The sequence below is a fragment of the Rhinatrema bivittatum genome, chromosome 4 (assembly GCF_901001135.1).
Source record: "Rhinatrema bivittatum chromosome 4, aRhiBiv1.1, whole genome shotgun sequence".
Taxonomy (NCBI): Eukaryota; Metazoa; Chordata; class Amphibia; order Gymnophiona; family Rhinatrematidae; genus Rhinatrema; species Rhinatrema bivittatum.
The window spans coordinates 383,261,777-383,286,696 of NC_042618.1; the positions used below are offsets into that span (position 1 = coordinate 383,261,777).

Below are 24,920 nucleotides of genomic sequence, written 5' to 3' on the forward strand. Positions count from 1 at the left end.
TTTACTTTCAGAAATTAGCGCCTACCCAAAGGTAGGCGCTAATTTCTGCCGGTACCAGGAAAGTGCACAGAAAAGCAGTAAAAACTGCTTTTCTGTGCACCCTCCGACTTAATATCATGGTGATATTAAGTTGGAGGTCCCAAAAGTTAAAAAAATAATCAAAAATTAAAAAAATAAAAATAAAATTGGCCTACGGCTTACGGGTTGAAAACCGGATGCTCAATTTTGCCGGCGTCCGGTTTCCGAACCTGTGGCTGTCAGCGGGTTTGAGAACCAATGCTGGAAAAATTGAACGTCGGCTGTCAAACTCGCTGACAGCCACCACTCCTGTCCAAAAAGAGGCATTAGGGACGTACTAGTGTCCACGGTTACCACACCTAGCTTCGCTTCCACGAAAGGAAGAGGATGTTCCCCTCCTCCAGGAAATCCATTGCTTCATCGACAAGCAATTCAGGTGCTGCCACATCATTGACAGCTCCAGAGATTTTATTCCCAATACTTCCTCATTCCCAAAAAGAGTGGAGGCTTATGTCTGATTCTGGACCTCTGGGCCCTTTGACAAGAGAAGTTCAAGATGACTTCTCTGAAAACTATTTTACCTTTTCTACAACCCAACTACTGGATGTGCCTTTTGGACCTGAAGTATGCAATAACCCACATACCAATCCACCTCTCTTCCTGGTGCTACCTTTGTTTTCAAGTCAGCCCCAGCACTACCAGTACAAAGTCCTACTGTTTGGCCTATCTTTGGCACCCAGGCTATTCACAAAATATCTAGCAGTAGCTGTGGCCCGCCTTCAGAAACAGGGAATAAAGCTCTTTCCCTACCTGGATGACTGGCTGATTGTAGCAAAATATCCAGAACTGGTTCATGCCCACCAAATTCAAACAATTTGCTTGGAAAGATTGGGCTTCATCATAAATTATAAAAAGCTGCATCTCGACCCTTCTCAAACGGTACAATTTATAGGTGTGATCATAAACACTTTCCTTTGTAAGGCCTTCCTTCCGGAGGACAGGATTCACACTTTCAGAACCTGACCTCAACACTCAAGCAGCTCCTCCATCCCACAGCTGGGCAAGTCCTCACTGTATTGGATCACATGGCAGCGGTGATGTATGTAGTCCCTCACAGATGCAGTGGGGTCTTGAAATCCCAGTGGTTGCAAAGCTTCCATCCCATGACAAAACTGCTAACCTTGACTCAGCCAATGTTATCGGACTTGGATTGATGGCTGAGTCCCGGGTCTTACAGTCGGGCGCCCCTTTCCGAATCCCGACTCATCAGATAGCACTAACTACAGAAGCCTCCACAAAAGGATGGGGCGCACACATCTTGCACTTCGACACAAGGCCTTTGGTCCCCCACCGAAAAATCATTCCAGATCAACCTACTAGAACTACGTGCTATATGAAATGCAATCCGCACCTTCTTGCACATTCTTCAGCACAAAACAGTGATGGTATACACGGACAATCAAGTGGCTATGTTCTACATAAACAAGGCGGGTCTGGTTCAAAGATTCTTTGCAAGGAATCAGTGTTGACACTGGAATGGGCATTAACTCACTCGATATGACTGCAGGCAACCTACCTGCCAGGAGTAAGAAATACAGAGGCTGACCGCCTCAGCAGAATCTTTCATCCCCGAAATGGGAGCTTCATTGGGACTTAGCATACTTCCTATTCCAAAGGTGGGAAAAACCCCACATAGATCTCTTTGCGACAGAGTACAACACAAAGCTACAGAAGTTCTACTCTCTATATCCAAGCAACGAAGGCTAGCTCAAGATGCTTTTCTGCTCAAATGGATAGGGAACCTATTGTACGCGTTTCCTCCAATCCTGCTAATAACTCGAGTAATACAGAAATGCATAGCGGATGAGTCTGATCTCATCCTCATAGCACCGGCATGGTCCAGGCAGCCCTGGTATGCCTACCTCATGCATCTCTCCATACAACGACCGATCCTTCTTCCAAACAGATCGGACCTTCTAATGCAGGAGGAAGGAGCACTGTTTCAACCCATGCAAGACTCCCTTCACTTGACAGCATGGAGATTGAAAGGGATGTACTAAGCCATCTTCAAATTCCGATGGAGATTAAGGACATTCTTATCTCTTCAAGAAAACTGTCCATGAGGAAAACTTACGCAGCTAAATGGCATAGGTATCGCAACTGGTGTAGGTCAATAGCACTTGACCCTTTTCATTCTTCACCGGCACAGTTACTTAAATACCTGTAATTACTGTACCCTTCAGGTCTAGCGGTTTCCTCCATAAGAGTGCTCGTCAGTGCTTATAGCAGCGTATCATCCTTCAATACAATGAGCCTCCATAGCCACTCACCCCCTTGTATCTTGTTTCATGAGAGGAACCTTGAGACTCCAACCACACAACCAGCAGTACCTTGGTACCTAAATGTGGTCTTGGAAGCACTGATGCTCCCACCTTTTGAACCAATGTAAATATTTTTACTGAAATTTTTCACATGGAAAGAATTATTTCTGGTAGCAATAACCTCGGCTTGATGAATCAGCGAACTTCAGGTGCTAGTTCACTATTCCCCTTTCCTACAATTCAATCATAAGGTCACCTTACAAACACAGCCATCCTTTCTTGCGTAGGTAGTTTCGGCTTTTAATTTGAATCAATCCATAATGTTGCCAACTTTCTTCCCTAAACCACATTCAAACAGTTGGGAAGCTCTACTGCACATGGATTATAAAAGAGTGTTAGCCTATTAAAAGCAAAGGACTGACACTCCAAAGAGGCCCTCCCAGCTCTTTCTTTCCTTCAACCCGAAAGCCCCTGGATTACCAGTGACTAAACGGACACTAGTGAACTGGCTAATTCAATGCATCCACTTCTGCTCTTCTACCAAGTCTGAGTGTCTAACTTCAAAGGTCAAAGCCCATCAGTTGAGGGCTATGTCTGCTTCAGTTTCCCACCTTACAGGTTCCTGTTGAAGATATATACAAAGCAGCGACGTGGTCTTCACTACATACATTCACTTCTCATTATTGCCTTCAGCACCATACCAAATTTGATGCAATCATGGGACAACTAATGTCGTGCAACTAATTCTTAAAACTGTCCACATTTTGCAGGGATACACTGCACAAATAACCCTACAGAGATCCAAACATATAAGCTGTTTTTTCAAACTGAGCATCCTGTGCTTCATCTCCCTAGCTAGGGAATCCCAGACAGCATGGCTAATTCAGCTTGCTTATCTTAGAGGGAAAAAGCTAGTTTACTTACCAGAAACAGTGTTTTCTGTAGATAGGATAAATTATACAAAGAAGGCGGAGTAAAGGGCGCACACATTTAAGTGAATCACAGCAAAATAATGTGCGGCAAACAATTAAACTGGACAATACCACTTTAACCAGAACACTAATATTTTAATGTGTGCATAAAACTTAAATTGTAAGGTTCAAGGCAAGTAATCAAATGGAGCCCCGTTTGATTACTTGCCTTGAACCTTACAATTTAAGTTTTGTGCACTATTGTGTGCACACATTAAAATATTAGTGTTCTGGTTAAAGTGGTATTGTCCAGTTTAATTGTTTGCCGCACATTATTTTGCTGTGATAGGATATATTAGCCATGCATCCCCACCCACCTCCCTGGACAGTCTCTTCCATCCTGCCTGCTCTATGTCTACCTTTCTATAGTCTCCTATTTCTTTGGTATCTAATTAACTGAGAAGAGAGAGTCAGTCGCGCGGGAAGGCACCACTCAGGCATGCAGGAGCGAAGTTTTCAACATTCTATGAAAAGTTCCTGCACCAGGCCGCCAGGGGCGCTCCCAGACAGCATAGCTAATTCATCCTGCTATCTACGGAAAACACCGTTTACGTAAGCAAACTTGCTTGTTTTTGTTTTATGTTTCTTGGACAAGCAGGACAGAATGCAGCCACATAAGTGGATGATATCATCTGATTGTATCAGCCCAGATATGCTCTCAGACCTTTCTGAGCACTGGCCTCACATGAGTCTCCTCAGTCTTTTTTTTTCTTCCATTACCACGGCAAGATGTGCATCTTCGATCTCTCTACACTGATCAGAATTTACACTTTATCTGGTTATTTTGATTTCCTCAGTATTTAGTTTTGTTTTATATCTTTTCATTGACTCACCTAATTATATTTTAAAAAGTCTTTATTTTGATTAGTTTGGACATGTTGGAGAAAGCTCAGTGTAAAAATTGTAGCTATAAAATGGCTAATGCTGACGTGCACAAAATCTGCCAAAGATGCCTAGAGCTTTCACATGATATATCAAATTGTTAAGGTTGTGTGTAAATGTCAAGAGCCATCAGATATAAGCAACTTAAATTATCTTCTGAGGCCTCCTGCCCAGAAGGGATAAAAGCTTCAACCTGAAGGGGACCAGAGCCTAAAAAGAAAAGGTCTGCGTCTCCCATGCACCAAAGCAAAGGTTCGTTGATTTCCTCTCACTCCCATACAGATCGATCCAGTAAAGTGCGGCCGCATTTACCCTGCTCCTAACTCGCGTTCTACTCACTTTCCAGCCGCGTTAGCCCTTCCTGCGATACACTATCCCCTTTAACCTACTCCTACCGTGTCCTAAAATCCCCGGGCAACCCCTTCCGCACGCGGCATGTATATTGCATGTAAACGATCGAATTAGCTATTCCCTACCATCCAGTAACGCGCGCCCCGACTATGGCTATTTTACCCTGCCGTTTTGCCGCGCGTTTAACCTGCTAACTTACCGCCTACCCTTACCCCTGCGTTAGAGGCAGGGGTAAGGGTAGGTGGCAAACTTTCCCCCAGCCTCCGCTCTCCTGCCCTGGCCGCATGCATGGGTGCCGGTCTCTGGGGCAGCCCAGTCCTCTCCCCTCCTCCCGAAGCAAAAAAAAAAATTGAAAAACAAGTAGCAAGAGAGCGAGGTGAGAGAGGACGGGCAATCCTACGCTCGGGATTGCCAGTCCCCCCCCTCCCCTTCTCCCGAGGCAGGCGCGAAAAGCAGCCTTGCTCCGGGAGGAGGGGAGGGGGGACTGGCAATCCCGAGCGTAGGATTGCCCGTCCTCTCTCACCTCGCTCTTGCTACTTTTTTTTTCGCTTTACACTGCCAGTCCTGTCTCCCCTCCTCCCGGAGCAAGGCTGCTTTTGCGCCTTGCTTCGGGAGGAGGGGAGAGGGCTGACAATCACCCGCCCGCCGGCTCCCGCCTCAATGACAGCACGCCTGCCGGATGAATGCGCACCCGCCGGCTCCCACCGCCGCCGCCTGGATGAACGCGCGCCCGCCACCTCCCGCCTCGATGACAGCCCGCCGGCTACCGCCTCAATGAACTCGCTCCCGCCTCGAACGCACGCCCGCCGGCTCCCACCAGTAAGTTAACTTTTTTTTACACTTTTGTTTTTTACACTTGTTTTAATTTTCGCCTGCGCCTTGCTTCAGGAGGGAGGGAACCATCCACTTCCTGGTACCTGTCATTTCAAATGTCAGTTGAAATGACATTTGAAAATGACAGGTACCAGCGCACCCAGGATACTGTATAGGCGCTGTATTAAGCGTCTATACAGTAAAATGGGTTGCGCGGGCCTAACCCTTCGCCTAACGCTTCGCAGACGCGGCTTGCATTTGCAAGCAATTTAAATAGAGTATCGAACGGTATGTGAGCAGGACTGTGCGTGCGGGGAACGAGGGTGCGCCCGGCACTGCCGCACTCTTTCTAACGCGGCCTTGCTGTATCGACCTGATAGGGAGGAAAAAAGTCATTTTCAATACATTGGGCTTCTCATAAAATACATTCAGGCAAATCTTCTGTGTTGCTGAAATCATCAGTGCCACTTTCCTTAACTTCCTTGACACAGACCAACACCATACCATATACAGTCGACACCAAGGTCAGTGCCATTGATGTCTGTGCCGAAGAAGGAACCACTGGCATCTGCATCGAAGATGGCAGCATCCCTATCAACCACTTTGTTGCTGAGAAAATCTGCGCCAAGACTGATGGATCAGTCACTTTCAGTTCTAGTTCCTGAGTTATACCTCTTCCTTAACATTTTCACCTGATAACCACAACACAGCATTCATGCAAAAGATATGGCATGACTTTATAAACTTTTATATGACAGAAATGCCTCTTCCTTTCCGAGAACGCTCTCCTGTTCAAGTTTTCAGAACAGCTTCTGACTCCATCACAGATTGAACCTTTTCCAAGACCTGTAGAAGACAAAGGTAACACAAACAAAATACAAATGGTTTCACTGGGGTGTCTTTTATACCATTTCAAATAGCCACATTATAAATAGACCTATGTAATATGTTGTTTTATGTAGGACCCACACTCACAGAGTTTGTGTATCAATCAAACTGAAAGTTGGTAATAGATCACTTTATTTTCAACTTCAGCTTATTTTATCGTTTTTTTGATTTTTCATTAAGATATATTGCTGTATGCTGATGAACTTGAATCACATGTTTCACATATCATAAGATGGGGACACAGAGCAGTTGTGTTTTATTATTTGGTGAGATTGACTGGCGATTCTGTTTGTGGAGAAGCTATGACCTGTTAGAAGACTGTGTAGGATGATGCGTCATTTCCGGGAGAGGGATAAAAGGCTTGGCGTGGCCATGTTTTTTGAATTGCGAGTCTAAATTCAGACCGCGGGAGAAAAATATTAAATTAGCCGTTTGGAAATTGTGCTGATGGAACAGAATGAAGTTTTGAGAATGAAGAAGTGAAGATTTAAGAACGAATTTCCCCTGAAGCAGGACCTTTTGGTTCAAAATACGATCATGTCGGGTTTTGGGACTTTCACTAGATACACTGAGATGAGTATCTTCTTAATTGCAAATGGAAATTTATATTTAGACTGAGGATCCATTGAATGATTGGACTTGCACTAGATATATTGGGATGAATATCTTTCTAATGGCAAATGAGAATTGGTATCCAAATTGAATATCCATCTTATGACATGTGAAACATGTGATTCAAGTTCGTCAGCATACAGCAATATATTTTAATGAAAAATCAAAATAAATGATGAAATAAGTTGAAAATAAAGTAAAGTGACCTATTACCAACTTTGAGTTTGATTGATACACAAACTCTGTGAGTGTGGGTCCTACATAAAACATATCTTTATTTATAATGTGGCTATTTGAAATGGTATAAAAGACACACCAGTGAAACCATTTGAATTTTGTTTTTTACCACTAAAAGGTTTCTGGCGTACACTGTGTACTTTGGATGGTTTTTGTGAAGATAAAGGTAAACCACAAACTTCCTAGGCTCGCTCCACTCCTCCAATTCACATTAAGGATTCTGATTCAGATTCTTATAAATCATTGGCTCATTCCTAGGGACCTTTGTTTTCAGTTTTTATTTTTCCCTAGAATTTCTGTTATAACAAAAAATTATCTGTGGGGAAAATGACTTTGTTATAACACTCAGAAGAAAAATCAGTAGGCAAGTTATTTTGCCACTAATTTTTTTTTTTTTTTTTGTTATAGCATTTAAATTCCTAGGAAGAGAATAAAAACTGAAATTGAAGGTCACTAATCATTCCACTCTGGAATCATGCAGAAACCCAGGAGATCCATACCCAGAAACAGAGGAACAATTTTGCCCTGAAGGATCTTTCTTACCTGGTATTTATATAAAGCATGGCAGTTTCCAGCTCCTTTTCAGTACAGGATAACATTGAGCAATCAGCAGAACTCTCTAGAGTTTTAAAATTAAATTTACAAAAGAACCTTCAACAGTGCCAGGACACAAGGCTCTAAAGGACCTATAAATAAAGATTTGTAATACCTTTTTTTTTTTTTTTTTTTGCAGTAGCCAGAAGAATTGACTTCAAGTATAAGGTCAGGATTGCTTAGGTCATAATAAATTAAAACTGCCCCATGATTCAGTAGTAGTGGAGTCCAGCAGCACTAGGAAGAGCGAAGAAGTAAAAGATCTATTCTAATGCTTCTCCTGGAAAAGAATGCAGACTTCTGGATACCATGGGAAAGAAATTTTATGAAGCAGCTATGCTTCAAAGCTGAATTTCAGCTCACAAATTTTAGATTACATAGTATAACATTATTCAGAAGTTCAGGGATGATTCCACTTCACTGTTGCCTGAACTACAAACAAAATCCAATCACACTTGCAGAAGCAGATGAGTGCTTCAAACATCTGATAAAATATATATATATGTTAACTTTGATACATCATCCAAATCATCAGCTATTGCGATGGCCATTAGAAGATTGGCATGACTTATGACCTTAGAGATGTCCATGAAAATTTAGCTGGTGATTCATATACTGGAGATAATTTATTTGCAGACAAAGTAAGACAGTCAACATAATAAAGGAGTAATATATAGCCCTCCAGGCATTAACCAGTTACATCTGATCCAATAGCATCACAAAAGAGATATCAACTCAACAGAAATCATTATCATTACTCTTAGTCTTTACACATCTTATTGCCAGAGACAACCCGTCTCCACGACAGCCTCAACAAGCATCAACCAGGCAATGCGCTAAAGATAAGCCTCAGATCAAGGTAATCTATCAGTCTTCACAAATTGTTTTTGACTACAGTTGCCTTCATTGAGGGGTGGGTGGAAGACTTCTATACTTTTATCATCAATGGAACAGTGATCAATGAGTTCTGAACATTATCCAAAGAGGCTATAGGCTCAACTTTGAGAATCTTTCTCCAATAAAATACCCGCTTCCTCCATCATATTCCCAGGAATAAATTGCACATAAGACAGGAAATAATCTCTCCTCATGCAATAGAACTGGTTCTAACAGCAGTGAGAAGTGGGATTATACTCAAAATACTTTCTCATTCCCAAAAGGATAGGGGACCTTTGTCCAATCCCAGATTTGAAGGCGCTAAACAAATTTCTAAAATGCGAGAAATCCAAATTCTCTGACCATACTTTCTCTTTTAGATCAGAATTAAGTAACTAACTTGGATTTCAAAGATGCCTATATAGACACATTCTTATTCATCCAGATTACAGGAAATATCTCAGATTCACAGTAAAAAATCATTATCAATTCAGGGCCTGATTTTAAAAAGCATTTACAAGCTTAAAATTGGGTTTTAGGGGGGGAGAGAGGATGTTTTCCACTAGCTATTCCTGCTCCCAGACTCCCAAGCTGACCACCATCTGATAGTCCTGGTGTTTGGGTCCTGGACCTGCTGCACTGTGAATGATATCACTTCCGGGAACTCCCCTCTTCTGTTTAAGACCTTGGGAGGTGGTGCTTTTCGGGGGGAGAGAGGACATTTTGCAACAGTTGTTCCTGCTCCCCTGACTCCCAAGCCACTGACCCGTGACATGAGAAGAAAGCAAACTACCATCTGATAGCTGTGGTGTTTGGATCCCAGTCCCTGTCCCCCCTATGCTTTGAGTGATGTCACTTTCAGGCACGCCGCCTCCTATTTAAGACCTTGGGAGGTGGTGCTTCTAAGCTACGCGCCCCTGGTAACCAGTTTGGTGAACGTCCTCGTTCTTTGGAAATTATAAGTAAGCATGGAGAAAAAAGACAAAAGAATAGTTAGAGCCCTCCCATCCGGGCCATATACTTCTGCTGCTTTGACTAAGCTAACTTTAGTGTCCTTTAATTACAGAGGATGCAACCTGGCAGTGGTGAGCTGGGGGTTTCTAACCTGGCTCTTGGGGAGATCAGTGACTTAGGAGTCACTGATCTCCCTAAGTCCAAGAGGTCTCTCCCCTCGCCAGGTGGTGCTTTCTCCTCCGACTGACCCTGGATGTGGAGATATAGGGGGTTTGGAGCTTCCACTCCTTTACCACTTCAAAATGTGTATGGATCAATGAATGGAGAAGCTAGAGGAACAACCCCTATGTGGGTGGAGTCAGCAAATTTGATAACACCAGTCAAGTCTGAGTTGATAACACTTAAAACACTTTGGAATGCCATTTCAAATATGGAAAAATCTCTCTCTCAAGGATGGATTCCATGTTGATATCGTTGTGGGGGAGGGGGTGTTCAACAGTGATAAACGAACATTCTGTGCAGATTAAAAATCATGGTGGTAAAATTGCAGAATTAAAGGAGACGTGTTCTACCTTACAAAATACAAATGTATCTTAGTGAAAGATATATTACATCAAAAAGAGGGAAACCTTGCAAATTATTCTAGAAGGTTAAACCTGCGATTTATTAACTTTCCTAATTGTCCTTTAATCACTCCTGCCGATATGCTGACAAAGTTCTATTTAGATCTGAAGTTCTCTAAAGAATCTGTTCATATTTTTTTTTTTTTTTTTAATTACCTGACCAGGGGAAGGTGGACACCTTTGAGTAAGCTGCTGCCAGTGTTCAAGGGCATTCTAAAAGTTTTAATTTGACAGCTTTCCTTGAGCAGTCCCAGCAAATATGATTGAGACAGCCACTTTGGTTGCCATCGTCAACGAGGAGCCAGATAAACAATATTGAGGCTATTCTTTCCAAATATAGATGTGGTGTTTATGGTTAAATTGCGATTTTTCTCTGGCGTCAGGGAAACAAAAACTAAAAGTTTTAATCTTTAATACAAACCTTCTGTTAAAGTACCCTTGCAAATGCATCATTAAATTGAAAGAAGTAAAATATATTTTCTTTGACCCCCCCCCCCCCCCCCCTCTCACAACTGGAAAATTTCCTGCAGAATAGAAATGTGCCTGTGCCTAGTGTTTCTGGTTGAGATCCGTGTGCACTTAGATTCTCTGAAACTTCTTTGTGATATATTTTGTTCTCCTCCTCTTAGTGGACTAAATAGTAGTAGCAGTGCTTTTTCTTATTTTCCTGTATTTTCTTAGTATACTGAATTTGTATTGTGGACATTGAAGGCTATGTTTTCTCATGTTGAGTGTTTTTGATTGTTAATTTTGAAATAGTGGTAATTATAAAAAAAAAAATTGGGTTTTACACATGCAAATGCATTTTACTTGAGTAAATGGCTTTTGAAAATTGCTACAATACTACATTACATTTACACGCGTAATTCCTTTATCTCCATAAAATTCCTAGCCTTTGGTCTCTTAGCAGCCCCAAGAGTTTTCACAAAGTGTCTAGCAGCAGCAGTAGTAGCAGCTCATCTCATAAAAAAAACAATGTATTAGTTTTTCCATATTTAGATGACTGGCTAACATCGAGTAGATTTCTTGAAGAAGCCAGAACTTCCATACTGTTAAACCATCTATACTCTTCTCTTATTGAGGTTTATCCTTAATTATGAAAATCTTTTAGTACCTTCTCATCTATAATTTCTAGGAGCAATTCTAGGTACTCAGTTGGGCAAAGCATTCCTACCTGCTCAAAAAATGTACAACTTATCGCTGATGAAACTTTGCAATCAGACTAGTTTCTGCACAGAAATTCATGGAACTGCTAGGTAATATGGCAGCAACAGTACAGGTAGCTTTGTATGCACAATCTCACATGACGATACCACAGCAGCACCTTGAATGTCACTGAAACAAGCATGTGCAATCTCACTCTCACTCAGAGTGTGCCAGTTTCTCTCCTGCTTTGCAACCCTCTGGTCTGGTGGAGTCAATCACATAGTCTTCCCAAGGATCAGAGTTTCCATTCTTCTCTTATTAAAGTGACATTAACGATGGTTGCATCTACACAAACAGCTTATTTGGCCCACCTTTCCTCTCAGGAAAAATGGACAAACAAGAACATACTCTTCACATAAATATATTAGAACTGAAAGCTATTTTCAAGGCATTTCTAGCTTTCAAGCCATTCAGAAAAGGGAAGGTCCTTCAGATTCAGACAGACAACATTGCAGCAATGTATTACATAAACAAACAAGGAGGACTTGATTCTTCTGTCAGGAAGCCCTAAATATATAGACTTGGGCAATAAAATTTTTAAAAAAATCTTTCTGCCATTCACATACCAATTAGATAAAGCATTCCTGCAAGGATAATAAGACCATTACAGTTATTACAAAATGCTCCAGCAAGGGTTCTGACAGGCAACAAAAAGTATGATCATATAACTCAGATACTCATATCTTCATTGGTTGCCTGTCAAATATAAAGTATTATGTCTACTGCATAAAGTAGTTAGCACTGAAAATTCTGAATGTCTAAGTGCCTCACAAAATCTGTACACTCTGCAATGGAACTTATTTTCGATTAACAAAGGACTCCTAGATATACCATCTATACGAACAGCACATCTAAGTGAGGTTAGGGAAAGAGCAATTTCAATGGCAGCCCTCAAACTATATAATTAAGTGAATAAAGAACACAGACTTTAAATTATTCAAGAAATATTTCAAGACATCTTATCTGTGAAAGTAATCAGGTATAATGAGAGAAATGGAAAATGAACTTTTAGAGAGAAAAAAAATCTGATCGATAATAGATACTTTGATTATGTTTAACTCTAAGACAGCTTAAAGTTTAGGAATTTATTTTTAAATTTCTGTTACATAGATAATGATATTTATATTGTTATAGATTGCTCTTATTATATGGGTATGATTCAGTTTTGCAGTAAACCGCCACGATTGGTCACAGAGCGATGATATATAAATAAAATAAATACCAGGAAGGCCCAACATTGTGGCAGATTCCTTGAGTTGTCTGCATCCTCACAAGTGGGAACTCCACAATGATACTTCAAAACATTTTTCAAAAATAGGGAGTTCAAGTGGATCTCTTTGCAGCTCCCTTCAACCACAAACTTCGATCCATGGCTTTAGCTTTGGACACCTTGACAATTTCATGGTTGAAAGGCCTAATGTATGCGTTTCCATAGATACCCCTAATCACCAAAACACTTCTGAAACTGAGACAAGACAGGGCGAGAGTGATTTTTAATTGCCCCTTTTGGCCACACCAAGATTGATGTCCTTGGCTTCAAAGATTTTCAGTTACCCAACTGATCCACCTGCATTCTCACTTAGCATGAGGACTCACTTTTTCAACCCAGCCTTCATTCTCTAGCAATAACTATCTGGATGATGAGTACCATGCTTTTATCCACAGAGATTAAAGCAGTAATATATGTAAGCATCTCAGAGAATAATGGAAGGTTGGATGGTTGAAAAGTATTTGTTTGAATAAAATCTTGAAAACTTCCTGACCAAAGACACACTCTCTTTGGACATTCCTAATCAAGACAATAGTATATAAATGGAGGAACACATTGCTTCTTTGCAGATATCTTGTACTAAGATTGATTGAAGAAATACCACTGATGCTCAAATCTGATGAACTTTAACCTTTTTGGGAGATCTATGCCTACTGCCCCTTAGCACAATGAGATGCAGTCAGACAACCAAAATAAGATCCATTTCCCTACAGGTTGGCCTTCTCTATCTGGAAGATGTGAGATAAACAACTGAGAAACTTTTTGGTGTGCTCTATCTAGTGTTCATTTACCTGAAAATGCTCTTCTACAGGAAGTGTCTGCTCTGCTCTGGTAGAATGTGGCTTTGGGAAGAAAGTGGCAGGACTATTGATTGATTTAAGAATAATTTTGAAACCACTTTTGGCATAAAGTTTGGGTAGTTCATAATACTATTTTGTTTTTGAATGCTTGAAGCTCACTTACTCTTCATGTTTAACTCATCGCTAATATAAAAAATGTCTTCCATAAAAGATATCTGAATTCACTCTGTGCCACAGACTCAAAAGTCAGTTTCTTCAGAGCTAACAAGACCAAGTTTTAGATCCCTTTGTATCAATTCTTTTTTAGATGGAGGAAAATTGTTGAGGCCTTTTATAAAATTCTCCATTACTGGAAGTTGTGAAACAGGGTAAACTTCTGGTGGTTGAGCATACGCTATAACAACACTTAAATGTACTGACTGAATTGGGTTTTAATCCTGAGTTTGAAAATGAAGAAGGTATTGTAGTAATGCCAAAGTCCCACAAATAAGAGGATCTTGTTCATGAGATTTACACCATACTGAAAATCTTTCCCATTTGAAGCTATAAGAAACTCTAATTGAAGGCTTTCTTGCTGCAAGCAAGTGTATATTATTCAAAATGTCAAAACGAAACACCCCTAAGCTTGGGAATCTCCACTTGTGTGGCTGCATTTTATCCTGCTTGTCCATGGAGAAAGTGAAGTTGTTACCTGTAATGGGTATTCTCCATAGACAGCAGGACAAATCAGCCACCCCACTTCCCCATAGAGCTGAAGTGCTAATGATAGAGGAGGAGACTCTCGTGGGGGCCAGTGCACGAGAACTCCTGTGCATGCCCGGAAAGTTGGTTTTTTTTTTCCCCCCCCCCCTGTCAGCTATGAGAGCCCATCCAGACCAGTGCTGTTGGATGATGTCACTTACTTGTGTGGCTGATTTGTACTGCTGTCTATGGACAACACCTGTTACTGGTAAGTAGCTTCATTATATTATGTCACCTTCATTTCTGGTGCATTAGAGGAGAAAGAAAGAAATTCCATATTAGATTTTGAAGTCATTGTTGACGGTACTTTGGAATCCTTGGTTCAGTGTGCAGCAGTGTTCCAAAAAAGCAAATAGAGTGTTAGGTATTATTAAGAAAGGAATTGGAAATAAGAGAAAATCAATGTTTCTGTATCGCTCCATGGTGCAACCACACCTTAAGTACTATGTGTAGTTATGGTCATCCTATCTTAAATAGATATAGCGGAATTAGAAAAAGTGAAGAGAAGAGTGACCAAAATGCTAAAGGGATTAGAATGGCTTCCTTATGAGGAAAGGCTAAACAGGTTAGGGCTCTTCAGCTTGGAGAAGATGGCTGAGAGGAAATATAAGAATATAAAAAGTTGCCATACTGGGTCAGATCGAGCCCAGCATCCTGTTTCCAACAGTGGCCAATCCAGGATACAAGTACCTGGCAAATATCCAAACAGTAAATAATCCCAGGCTCCTAATATATATATATATATATATATATATATATATATATATACACACACACGATTTTATAGACTTCTATCATATCCCCCCTCTGCCGTCTCTTCTTCAAGCTAAACAGCCCTAACCTCTTTAGCCTTTCTTCATAGTCATGCCATTCCATCCCCGTTATCATTTTGGTCGCCCTTCTCTGACCCTTTTCCAGTGCAACTATAATGTTTTTGAGGAGCGGCAGCCAGAATTGCAACAGTACTCGAGGTGTGGTCCCACCATGGAACGATAGAGGTACTCTGATATTCTCCATTTTATTCATTATTCCTTTCCTAATAATGCCTAGCATTGTATTTGCTGAGCTGACAATTTCAATGTATTGTCCACCAAGACGCCTAGATCTTTTTCTTGGATGATAATTCCTAATATGGAACCTAACATCGTGTAAATCCAGTGTGGTGAGGAACCCTAATATTAAATTTTAGATCATTTTAGATGCAGTTACTTAGTGTTCTCTATATATGTGTCAGATAACATGCGTAGATCAAGCACTGTGATAGGCATGTGCTCAGGAATGTGGCCAGTGGGCCGTATCCTCTGGAATTCACCAAAAAAGGGCCTAAAGTAAGAGATAAGAGCAGTATAAGAGCTGGCTGAAACAAAGGATACTTCCACTGATATCTTGTTTGCTAATTTTTGGCAGTGTGGCATATAAAATCTTTGTTCCTCAAACACTTTTTATTTTTGTTTGTCTTTCTGAGTTTTTTGTATTGGTTCCTTTACTCCTCCTGTGAATAAACTTTTTTTTCTTTTACTAAATGCTGCCTAGATTGTTTATTTAAGAAGACCATTTAACATTGGGTTACTTTTCCCTATGTGTATCACTTTGCATTTGTCCAGATTAAATTTCATCTGCCATTTGGCTGCCCATTCTATCATTTTTGCAAGGTCCTCCTGCAATTTATCATAATCTGCTTATGATTTAACAACTCTAAATGACTGTGTCATCTGCAGATTTGATCACCTCACTTGTCGTTCCCCTTTCCAGACCATTTATAAATATATTAAAAAGCACAGGTCCAAGTATAGAGCCTGAAGACACTCCACTGTTTACCTTTCTCCGGTGAGAAAAAGGACCATTCGTTCCTACTCTGTTTCCAATCTTTTAGCCAGTTAGCAATCCACAAAAGGACATTGCCTCTTATCCCAAGACCTTTTAATTTTGTTAGGAGTCTCTCATGGGGAAATTTGTCAGACATCTTCTGAAAATCGAAATACACTAAATCTGCCAGCTCACCTTTATCCACATGTTTATTAACTCCTTAAAAAAAAAATGTAACAGATTGTGAGGCAAGATTTCGCTTGGGTATGTCAGTGCTGGCTGATCTATTTTATATAGATTTATAAAATCCTTTAGTGGAGCGGAACAGGTAAATGGGGAGCTGTTGTTTACCCTTTCAGATAGGATATGGGGCACTGCGTTATGCTAATAGGTAGCAGAGAATGTATGTTTTCACTCTGCGCAGAATGAAACTTGCCAGAAGATGATGTGGTGAAAGCGGTTAGTATAACTGTTTTATAACAAGTTCCTGAAAGAAAAGTCCATAAACCACTATTAACAATGTAGATAGACTTGGGAAAGCCACTGCTTATCCCTAGTTATGTGCAAGAAGGATTAGATCTTGTAATCCTGTTGGGTTCTTGTGACCTGGTTTGGCCACTGTTAGATACAAGATGATGGGCTTGATAGCCTCTTGGTGTGACTAAATATGGCATTTCTTACAGTGTCCCCATGAGTGATTTTTATTATTTGCAAAATTAAAGACAAAGCAAAATATTTTTTTTACTTGTAATACAAAAACAGTGATCCTGGGTCATTATCAAGATTGAGAGATAATGGATTGTTTTACCATCTGAGTTGGGCAGTATTACAAGTTATGATCTCATCTTGCCCTTTTGTTATTTCTATTTTGTACTTCATTTTGTTTCAGATGGTTTAACATTTATGAATAATAACTGAGGTTCCGCTTTACTAAAGTAATTTTATTACTATGCATCATAAATAAAAATTGAGTTGCATGGATCCTGAACTCACTTGACAAATATTGGATATCTCTTGAAAGAAAATTGCTGCCCAAATATCAGGTAGAAGGATTTTATTTGTGTTTTTACAAAGGGAACAGGTCTGCTTGACTCAACCAATTTTGTTCAATATGTTGACGATATTGAAGAAATGTACATTTCCTAAAATATCCTCCCCCCTTCGCTGCTTATGGAGTGAGACTAAGTATGCTGAAAAATTCTTTAAGCATAATTTTCTTCATTTAATACAGGGAGAAATTTTCAGGGCTGAGGAAAGTTATATGAATGTACAGGATACTGAGACAAACTGTAAACTTAAAATGTCCATTTTCAGAGAGTTCTTTTAAAGGGCATTTAAGAGGGAGAAGATTTTAGTTTCAGGTGTGCAGGGTTTTTTACCAAATATTTGGGTGATGCATGTAGGCAGAAATGCAGAGGTGACACTCTTAATTTTTTACAGATCAGAACTTGCTCTTTTTGGCTTAGAAATATGGTTTCAGATCTTCGATCTTTTTAATCGTATGCCAGTGGTTACTTTTCAAGAGTCTAAAAGATAGGCTTAAAGCCAAGTTCCCATCAAGCTTTACATTTTGTAAAATAGTGTGGCTTGATAGATGGAAAAGGCCACTGCTGATGTTTTTCTGCCCTGCTTGGGAGTAAACATGAAAGTCAAGCTTAAAACAAACTTGGAATTAAATAGTTATGCAAACCTACTCATTGGAATTTTGAAGTGCTGCCTTATGAATGAAATGACCATAGAACTTAATACTTGTTTTTATATTTTTCTGTTAGTGTCATCCAAGCTCCCTTACCAAGCCCTGTCGACAAGGTAAGCTGTTTAAAGTTTCTCTTTATTTGAAGAACATGAAGGTGAAGCCTGGTAAAGCAGATGTGTCTCCTGAATTGGACAGTCAAGCCTTAATCTTTATTAGGCAGGATAGTTTTCATTGCTGTAACTATAGACCCCTTTGAAACTTTGTGGTATGCAAATGGTCTATTACTGTTTGTAAGAAAAGTGGGCAAAGCGAAGGAAGATGAGAGGGTCATTCCAGTGTTAAAAGCTGCTAATTTCATCATGGGTACAGCACCACAGTATTCGTTTCAGTTCCATTAGATGAAGTGTTTCCACTGTATTGGAGACTTTCTGATCTTTCTGTGGGAAAGATTTTTATTAAAGACAAAATTAGTTCCAAGCAGGAAAGATTAACAATTACTGCTATTTCAGACTACCAGTTTTGTGTTCATTTTTCCCATCTTTCAAAAGTTGCAGTCTCTATATTGTGTCTCTAACTCAAAAGATATCAAGAGCAGGAAACCACCTCAGACAGTGAACCTGTCAATATAATTCCTTAATCAGGTAGTTTATTCATTCCTATTGTGAATAACTCATTGCCTACTGCTTGCTCTTTGAGCCCAGTAAACAATGTCATCTTGATATTATTCACAGCATTGAGTACTTGAGGGGAGAAAGTATGTCCCAGGACACTCTTGAATGATTTCTGAATTTTGTTTTTTGTTATTCCATGTCAACGTTTGTGCATATTTACATATTATGCCTTTTAAGACTTCATACCCTTGTACATTTTTCACATTCTTCTATCTAAAAAAAAACCCCCCAAAAACCCAAACAGATCAAAATACATTAAAGTTGGAGTTTGTTTCACTGATTTGCACAACATATGCTACACTTTGGTCATGAAAGAACAATTATTGAAATATTTCAAAAGTAATTAAGAATAAAAAAGTCTTTATTGCATAAGTCTTCTCATCTCACCCTTTGTCATAGCAAATCCAGATTAGCTCTGGTTCAAAAAATTGACTTAAAAAGTCCATGATAAGTTAAATAGAGCCCACTATATGCAGTCACAGTAGATGAGCTGATTCACATACACCTGGATGAAAATTGATGTTCCTCAGCGCTTGGGCAGGTCATTCCCAATGAATGGGTTATGCACCTCTGCCAGCAGATGGAGACGGAGCAAAAACTGATGTCACGGCTATGTAGTCCTGCCCCATCAGCCCACTAGTATTCTCTGTCTCCAACAGATAGTAGACATGCAATTCCCTTCGGGGGATTGCCAGTGAGTGAAAAAAAAAAAAGTTAGAAAGGAGATATCGGAAAGATGAGATGTCTGTGTTGCACCGTTTGCTTCCTGAGGTGATACCGTGCGGTCCCTCCCTCAGAAGAGTGACTTCAGTCCGGTAGCTTGACTGGTGCGGACCTAAATTTGAATTAGCGATTGCAGGCCAAGAGAGGCTCGACAGTGAAGATTTTAGTCCTTCCCCCTTAGCCAGGACCCATTCCTGCATTTCAGCCAGTGAGCACTAAGTTCAGATAAAAGTTTTTTACTTAAAAAAAAACAAAAAACAGCGAAAAGGAAGAAAGCAGAAGGGTCTGTTTCCTTGGCATTTGGCTGTCCTGCTCACGTCTCTGGGGAGTTCTGTGAGGTGAGGAAGTAGTGTAGGCCTCAGCGGGTTGAAGAGCCATTTGGCTAGGCCCTGCAGTCAGGCTTCTCCCATTGTGGTGCATGATAGGCTATAGGATAGTTTCATATGTTTTTTGCTATGGGTGTGCACCTGTGCGTCCGCATGTGCATTCATTCTTGTCTGTGCATCCAGTCCAGACGTTCTCCTTTCTGGACACACATCTTGTGCATCAACTTAGGCATCTGTACTGGGCATCCAGTTTGACAAGGTGTGTGTGCCTAGGCGTGTGTGCTTGTGCGTCCATTTTGGGCGCAGCGTATATGTGTGGTTAATCTAGGCGTGAGCCTTTATTGATCTGCATGCTTGTTGCCATGGCGCCCACAGCGAAAAAGCCCAAGCGCCTATCTGTTTGTGCTGCATACTATATCAAGGCCGTTCAGCCTTAAGCCTGTCTCAGTGCTGCCTGGATGCTTGGGGAGATTTACCTCCTGATTTTGCCGGCAATGGTCCATTCCTTGGTCTGAGGGGGCAGTAGGACCGAGGGAGACAGGGCTGGGGTGTCCACTCCTTTGATTGATCCATGGGTCGAGTCCTCAGGGGACATTGGCTCTCAGGACACAGGTTTAGATCTGGAATGGATCCGTCCTCCTTTTTCTGGGTGGAATTCTTCCAGGGATCGCAGACCTTTCTACAGGGCAGGTCTTCTGAATTGACAGTACCTACTAAGGTCTATGCACTCCGAGTGCTCATCCACCTGTCTCCATGGTCAAGCGCTCTGGCACAGTGTAGTCTGACAAGGTTCGAATGCAGGTGGATCAGGATGATACCAATGATGATGGTGGTGGCTTTCCTGGTAAGGAAGGGGACATTTCCCCAGATTTGGAGCCATATAGAATTCTTCTCCATTTCTTTCATAAAGATGAGTTGCCAAGCTTGATCTCTCAGACCTTGAAGACCCTTGGAGTGGCTGGGCTGACTCCTTGGGATTGCAGAAAAAGGATCCCATTTTAACCACCCTACGCAAGGCTTTTTGTTTCTTTCCCCTCCTGGAGGCAATCCAGGAGTTAATTGATCTGGAATGGAGTGCGCCAGAGGCATCCTTTAAAGGAGGATGTGTCTTGGCGGGTTTATACTCCTTGGATCTGCAGGCCAGAGAGAAGTTGCATTTCCCTAAGGTGGATGCCTTGGTATGTTCTGTCACGAAACTTACCACCATCCTGGTAGAGGGAGGTGCGGCACTGAAGGATGCTCAGGATAGAGGGATTGAGGCTATCCTTAAGCAAGCCTTTGAGGCAGTGACAATGAACTTACAAATTGCTTCTTGTTGCGCCTTGGTAGCTCGTGCTATGTTGTATTTGTCAAGAAGCTGCTAGCGCTGTGTCTGATTTTGGACCTATGGTAGAACCAGGGGCTGCCTTCTTAGCTGATGTAGGTAGTGACTTGGTTAGCACAGTCATCAGTGGGGCTGCTTCGATTATTGCAACCAGGCGGCAGCTATGCCTTTACCACTGGTCATCTGATACTATTTTGAAGTCCAGTCTTACCAAGCCGCCCTTCAAGGGTTCACTTTTGTTTGGCAGTGATTTGGAAAAAATGGCAGGTATATGGGGAGAGACCCTGGTCCCTCGATTTCCAGGGGACAAGAAACCCATTGCCCAGTCTTTTCGGGCAAGTGGCCACTCTAGAGACCACCGGCGTTTTCAGCCTTATAAGGGAGGCTCTTCCCAGAGGTCTCTTCCACTGGTCTCAGTCCTTTTGCCCCTGAGGACCTTGAAAGGATGCGGGCCTCAGAGGTGGAGCCCCTTTGCTTTCCCAGTGAAGGTTTGCAGGCTCACCTGTTGGGGCAGGAGATAGGTGGCTGCCTATCCCATTTTTATCATAGGTGGGTCCAGATTAATTCAAATCAATGGGATTTTGAAGTGGTACATGACTGGTATGCTCTAGAATTTCTTCACATTCCTCTTGATGCCTTTATGGTCTCTCCATGCAACTCCCCTCAGAATTGGATAGAGGTGGAAGCGGCATTACAAAGGCTGTTGCACCAGAAAGCGGCAATTCCCGTTACTGAATCGCAGTGAAATACAGATCGTTCCATTTATTTTGACGTGCCCAAGACGGAAGGGTTGTTTGGGCCCATACTGGATCTCAAGGGCATCAACTGGGGAGTTGGTGGTACAGGGGTGCTGGAATGCAGTAGAGCCGGTAGTGGAACATCAACTCATACCATGACTGACGTTAGCTTACATCAATCATCAAGGTGGAACCAAGAGTCAACGGGTGTCTGAGGAGATAGCTACACTCATGGCGTGGATGGAGCAGCATCTCCTAGGTATTTCTGCCTCTCATATTGCCGGAAAGGACAGTATCAGAGCCGATTTCCTCAGCAGGAGAAACTTGGACCCAGGGGAATGGGAGCGGGCAGGTGAGGCTTTCAGCTCCTGGTGGTTCACTGGAGCCTATAGGATCTAGACCTGTTGGCAACATTCAGCAACATGAAATCCCATGCTTCTTCAATTGCAGGTGGGACCCAAAAGCAATGGGCATAGATGCTCTCATTCAGGAGTGGCCCTGGTTTGTTATAGGGGGAGAGTCAATGGAGGACTTTTGTCTTCCCATCCGGATGTGTTCCATTTCTTGCAGGGAGTCAAGCATCTTCGTCCCCTGTTGCCGCTTCCGGTGCCTCTGTGGGACCTTAACTTGGTCCTTAAGTTTTTGGCAGGTCCAACCTTTCGACTGCTGCATACTCATTCCTTGCAGCTGCTTACCATGAAGACAGTTTTTCTGGTAGCAATCTGTTCAGTGCATTGGGTCTCTGAGCTGCAGGCTTTACTGCCATGAGCCTTTTCTCCATATGAGTCTGGGTGCCATTCAACTTAGGACTGTGCTCTCCTTTTTGCCAAAAGTGTTTTCAAAGTTTCATTTGAATCAATCTGTTTTCCTGCCTACCTTGGAGAAGGGACAAAGATGAAGCAGTGTACGGTCTCTTGTATTCCTTGGACATCAGGCATCATGTTCTGCAGTACTTGGAGATGACTAAAGCTGTTTGGAAGTCTAATTGCCTGTTTGTGCTTCCTGGTGGAGGTAAACAGGGAGCTCCAGTGACACGGGCAACAATAGCTTGCTGGGTTAAGGACGTCATGGCAACCTATGTGGCTGCTGAGGTTACCTTACTGAAACAGTTTAGACCGCATTCCATGAGGGCTCAGTCGGTATCATGGGCAGAACTTTGTTTATCACCTGCTGAAATTTGGCGAGCGGTGAAATGGTCATCTTTGCACACCTTCTCCAAGAATTACTGCTTGGATGTTAAGGCTAGGGAGGATGGCACGTTTTCACGGGAGGTATTGACTGGACCGCTGGCAGCCTCCTACCATTTTCAAGATTAATTTGGTATCCATGTAACTCCGCTACTTTGGGACTCTCTGACCTAGTGATGGGACAATTCCAATCTGTTTTGGGATGTTTCCTTCCAAATTCCTCTGATTCAAATCATCCTAACCACAGATGTGTCCAGTTTGGATTGGGGAGCTCTTGTAGATGGGCTTTGCACCCAAGACCCTTGGTCCGCTTGGGAATCTCAGTACCAGCTAAACTTCCTGGAATTCTGGGTGATTGGGTATGCGCCATGCACTTTTAGAGATCAGCAAACCTTTGCTGTTCCAGACAAGGGTCAATGTATTACTTCAACAAACAGGGAGGTACCGGCTCCTATCTCCTGTGTCATGAGATGGTCCAGTTCTGGGTCTAGGCCATCTCTTGAGGGTGATACTCAGGGCCTCCTCTCCAGTCAGTGTGGAGAATGGGTTGGCAAACAGACTTGAGTCAGTCCTTAAGATCCCACAAATGGTCCCTGGACCAAGTGGTACTAAATAAGATCATCTGCTTCTAGGGCATCTCAGAGATGGATCATTTTACAGTTCCATTCTGCTTCACCCACAGGGCACACAGCAAGAAAGCCTTGAATGCTGTTGCCTTGTATTGGGCCAGGGAGTTATGTATGCATATCCTCCAATTCCACTGATTGCAAAGACATTTTTGAAGCTCAGGGAGGAAAGGGGGGGGGGGCATGATCTGGATAGTCCCCCATTGGCAGCGACAGATCTGTTTTCCACTCCTATGGGAGATGTCCATTTGGCAACCAATCAAATCTCATCATGCAGGATCAAGGCAGTTAGGCTGTCCCAACCTCCAGGCCCTTTCACTCACCAGTTGGATATTTAGAGGCTGATTCTACAACCTCCTGACCTTTTTTTGTTCATGGCCGCCTGTAGCTTGGAATTCACCCATGTGTGAGGACTAACATCCTGCTTGTCCTCTGAGAAACCAGAGTTGCTTACCTGTAACAGGTGTTCTCCGAGAATAGCAGGATGTTAGTCCTCATGAGCCCCTCACTGTGGAGTTGGAATTCCACTTCATGTATTCTATAGCTATGTTGTTAGGGAAGGAGGAGGAATAGCCTAGTGGACTATGAACCAGGAGACCAGGGTTCGAGTCCTGCTGTTGCTCTTTGTGACCTTGGGCAAGTCACTTTACCCTCCATTGCCTCAGGTACAAACTTAGATTGTAAGCCCTCTGGGGATAGAAAAATACCTACAGTACCTGAATGTAAACCGGTGTGATATCTCGAAAGAGATCGAATATCGGTAAATAAATAAATAGTAGGGACCCATGTGGACATATGGTATGCAAGCCTTGGCATGCTCAGTGAGGCTCAATCAAAGTTCTAGAAACTTTGACATAAGTTTTTTGTGCCAGGCTACATCAGTCCTCACTGATGTATGAGGAATGACATCTTGCTTTCTTCAGAGAACACCTGTTACAGGTAAGCAACTCTTTTAAAGCAATTGCAATTTTATTTTGTACTAAGTAAATGTTTTTCCAAATTGTACATTTTTTGAACTATACAGACTGGCTAACCAAAGTATCATGTTTCTCAGGTTGCTGCTAATACTCCCACTATGTACTCTCAGGAACTGTTCCAGCTTTCTCAGTATCTACAGGTAAAATGAAACATCAGTCCCACCTTTCTCATGGTTTAATTCTGTGCACCTTCTTTTCACCTTATCTGATGGTTAACTGCTCAAAACATTAAAAAAACGTGATTGAAATTAAAATTTAATACGCAAAACATTATAGATACACACCTTGTTTTTTTATACTTATATGGTTATTTATATGCAGCAACAAGTTAGAATTATCTGTCTGTTTTTGTGAAAGTTACAGACTACATTGTTCTGTACAGCCTTTAGCTGAAACGTACAACTAAAGGTTGTACAGAGATGGGCTATACAGAGATATGCACCAATCACACTAAGACTACAGAACGATGACTCCATCAAATCAAAATCATGATTGATTTGATGGAGTCAGTGTTATAACATTTAAATAAGATCTTCAGTTTTATTAGTCTCTCTGGATCTGTCTAGTGCTTTTGATTTAGTTGACCACTCGGTGCTACTTTCTCGTTATTCAGAGTTGGGATTAAAGGGCACTGTTATAGTGACTGTCTTCATTTTTAAAAGATACACAGCAAATGGTGAGTTTTCAGGG

General features: G+C 41.7%; 1 protein-coding gene across 18 annotated transcripts in view; it reads left to right on the plus strand.

Moving 5' to 3' along the window:
- The window catches only part of SLMAP (sarcolemma associated protein), a 362,537-nt gene that overhangs the window by 164,526 nt on the left and 173,091 nt on the right, over nucleotides 1-24,920 (plus strand). For all 18 annotated transcript variants that reach the window (XM_029600936.1, XM_029600935.1, XM_029600939.1 and 15 more), the window contains exons 4-5: nucleotides 17,736-17,772; nucleotides 24,308-24,370. In XM_029600936.1, coding sequence (XP_029456796.1) covers nucleotides 17,736-17,772; nucleotides 24,308-24,370 — 100 coding nt within the window. The remainder of the gene's footprint in view (nucleotides 1-17,735; nucleotides 17,773-24,307; nucleotides 24,371-24,920) is intronic.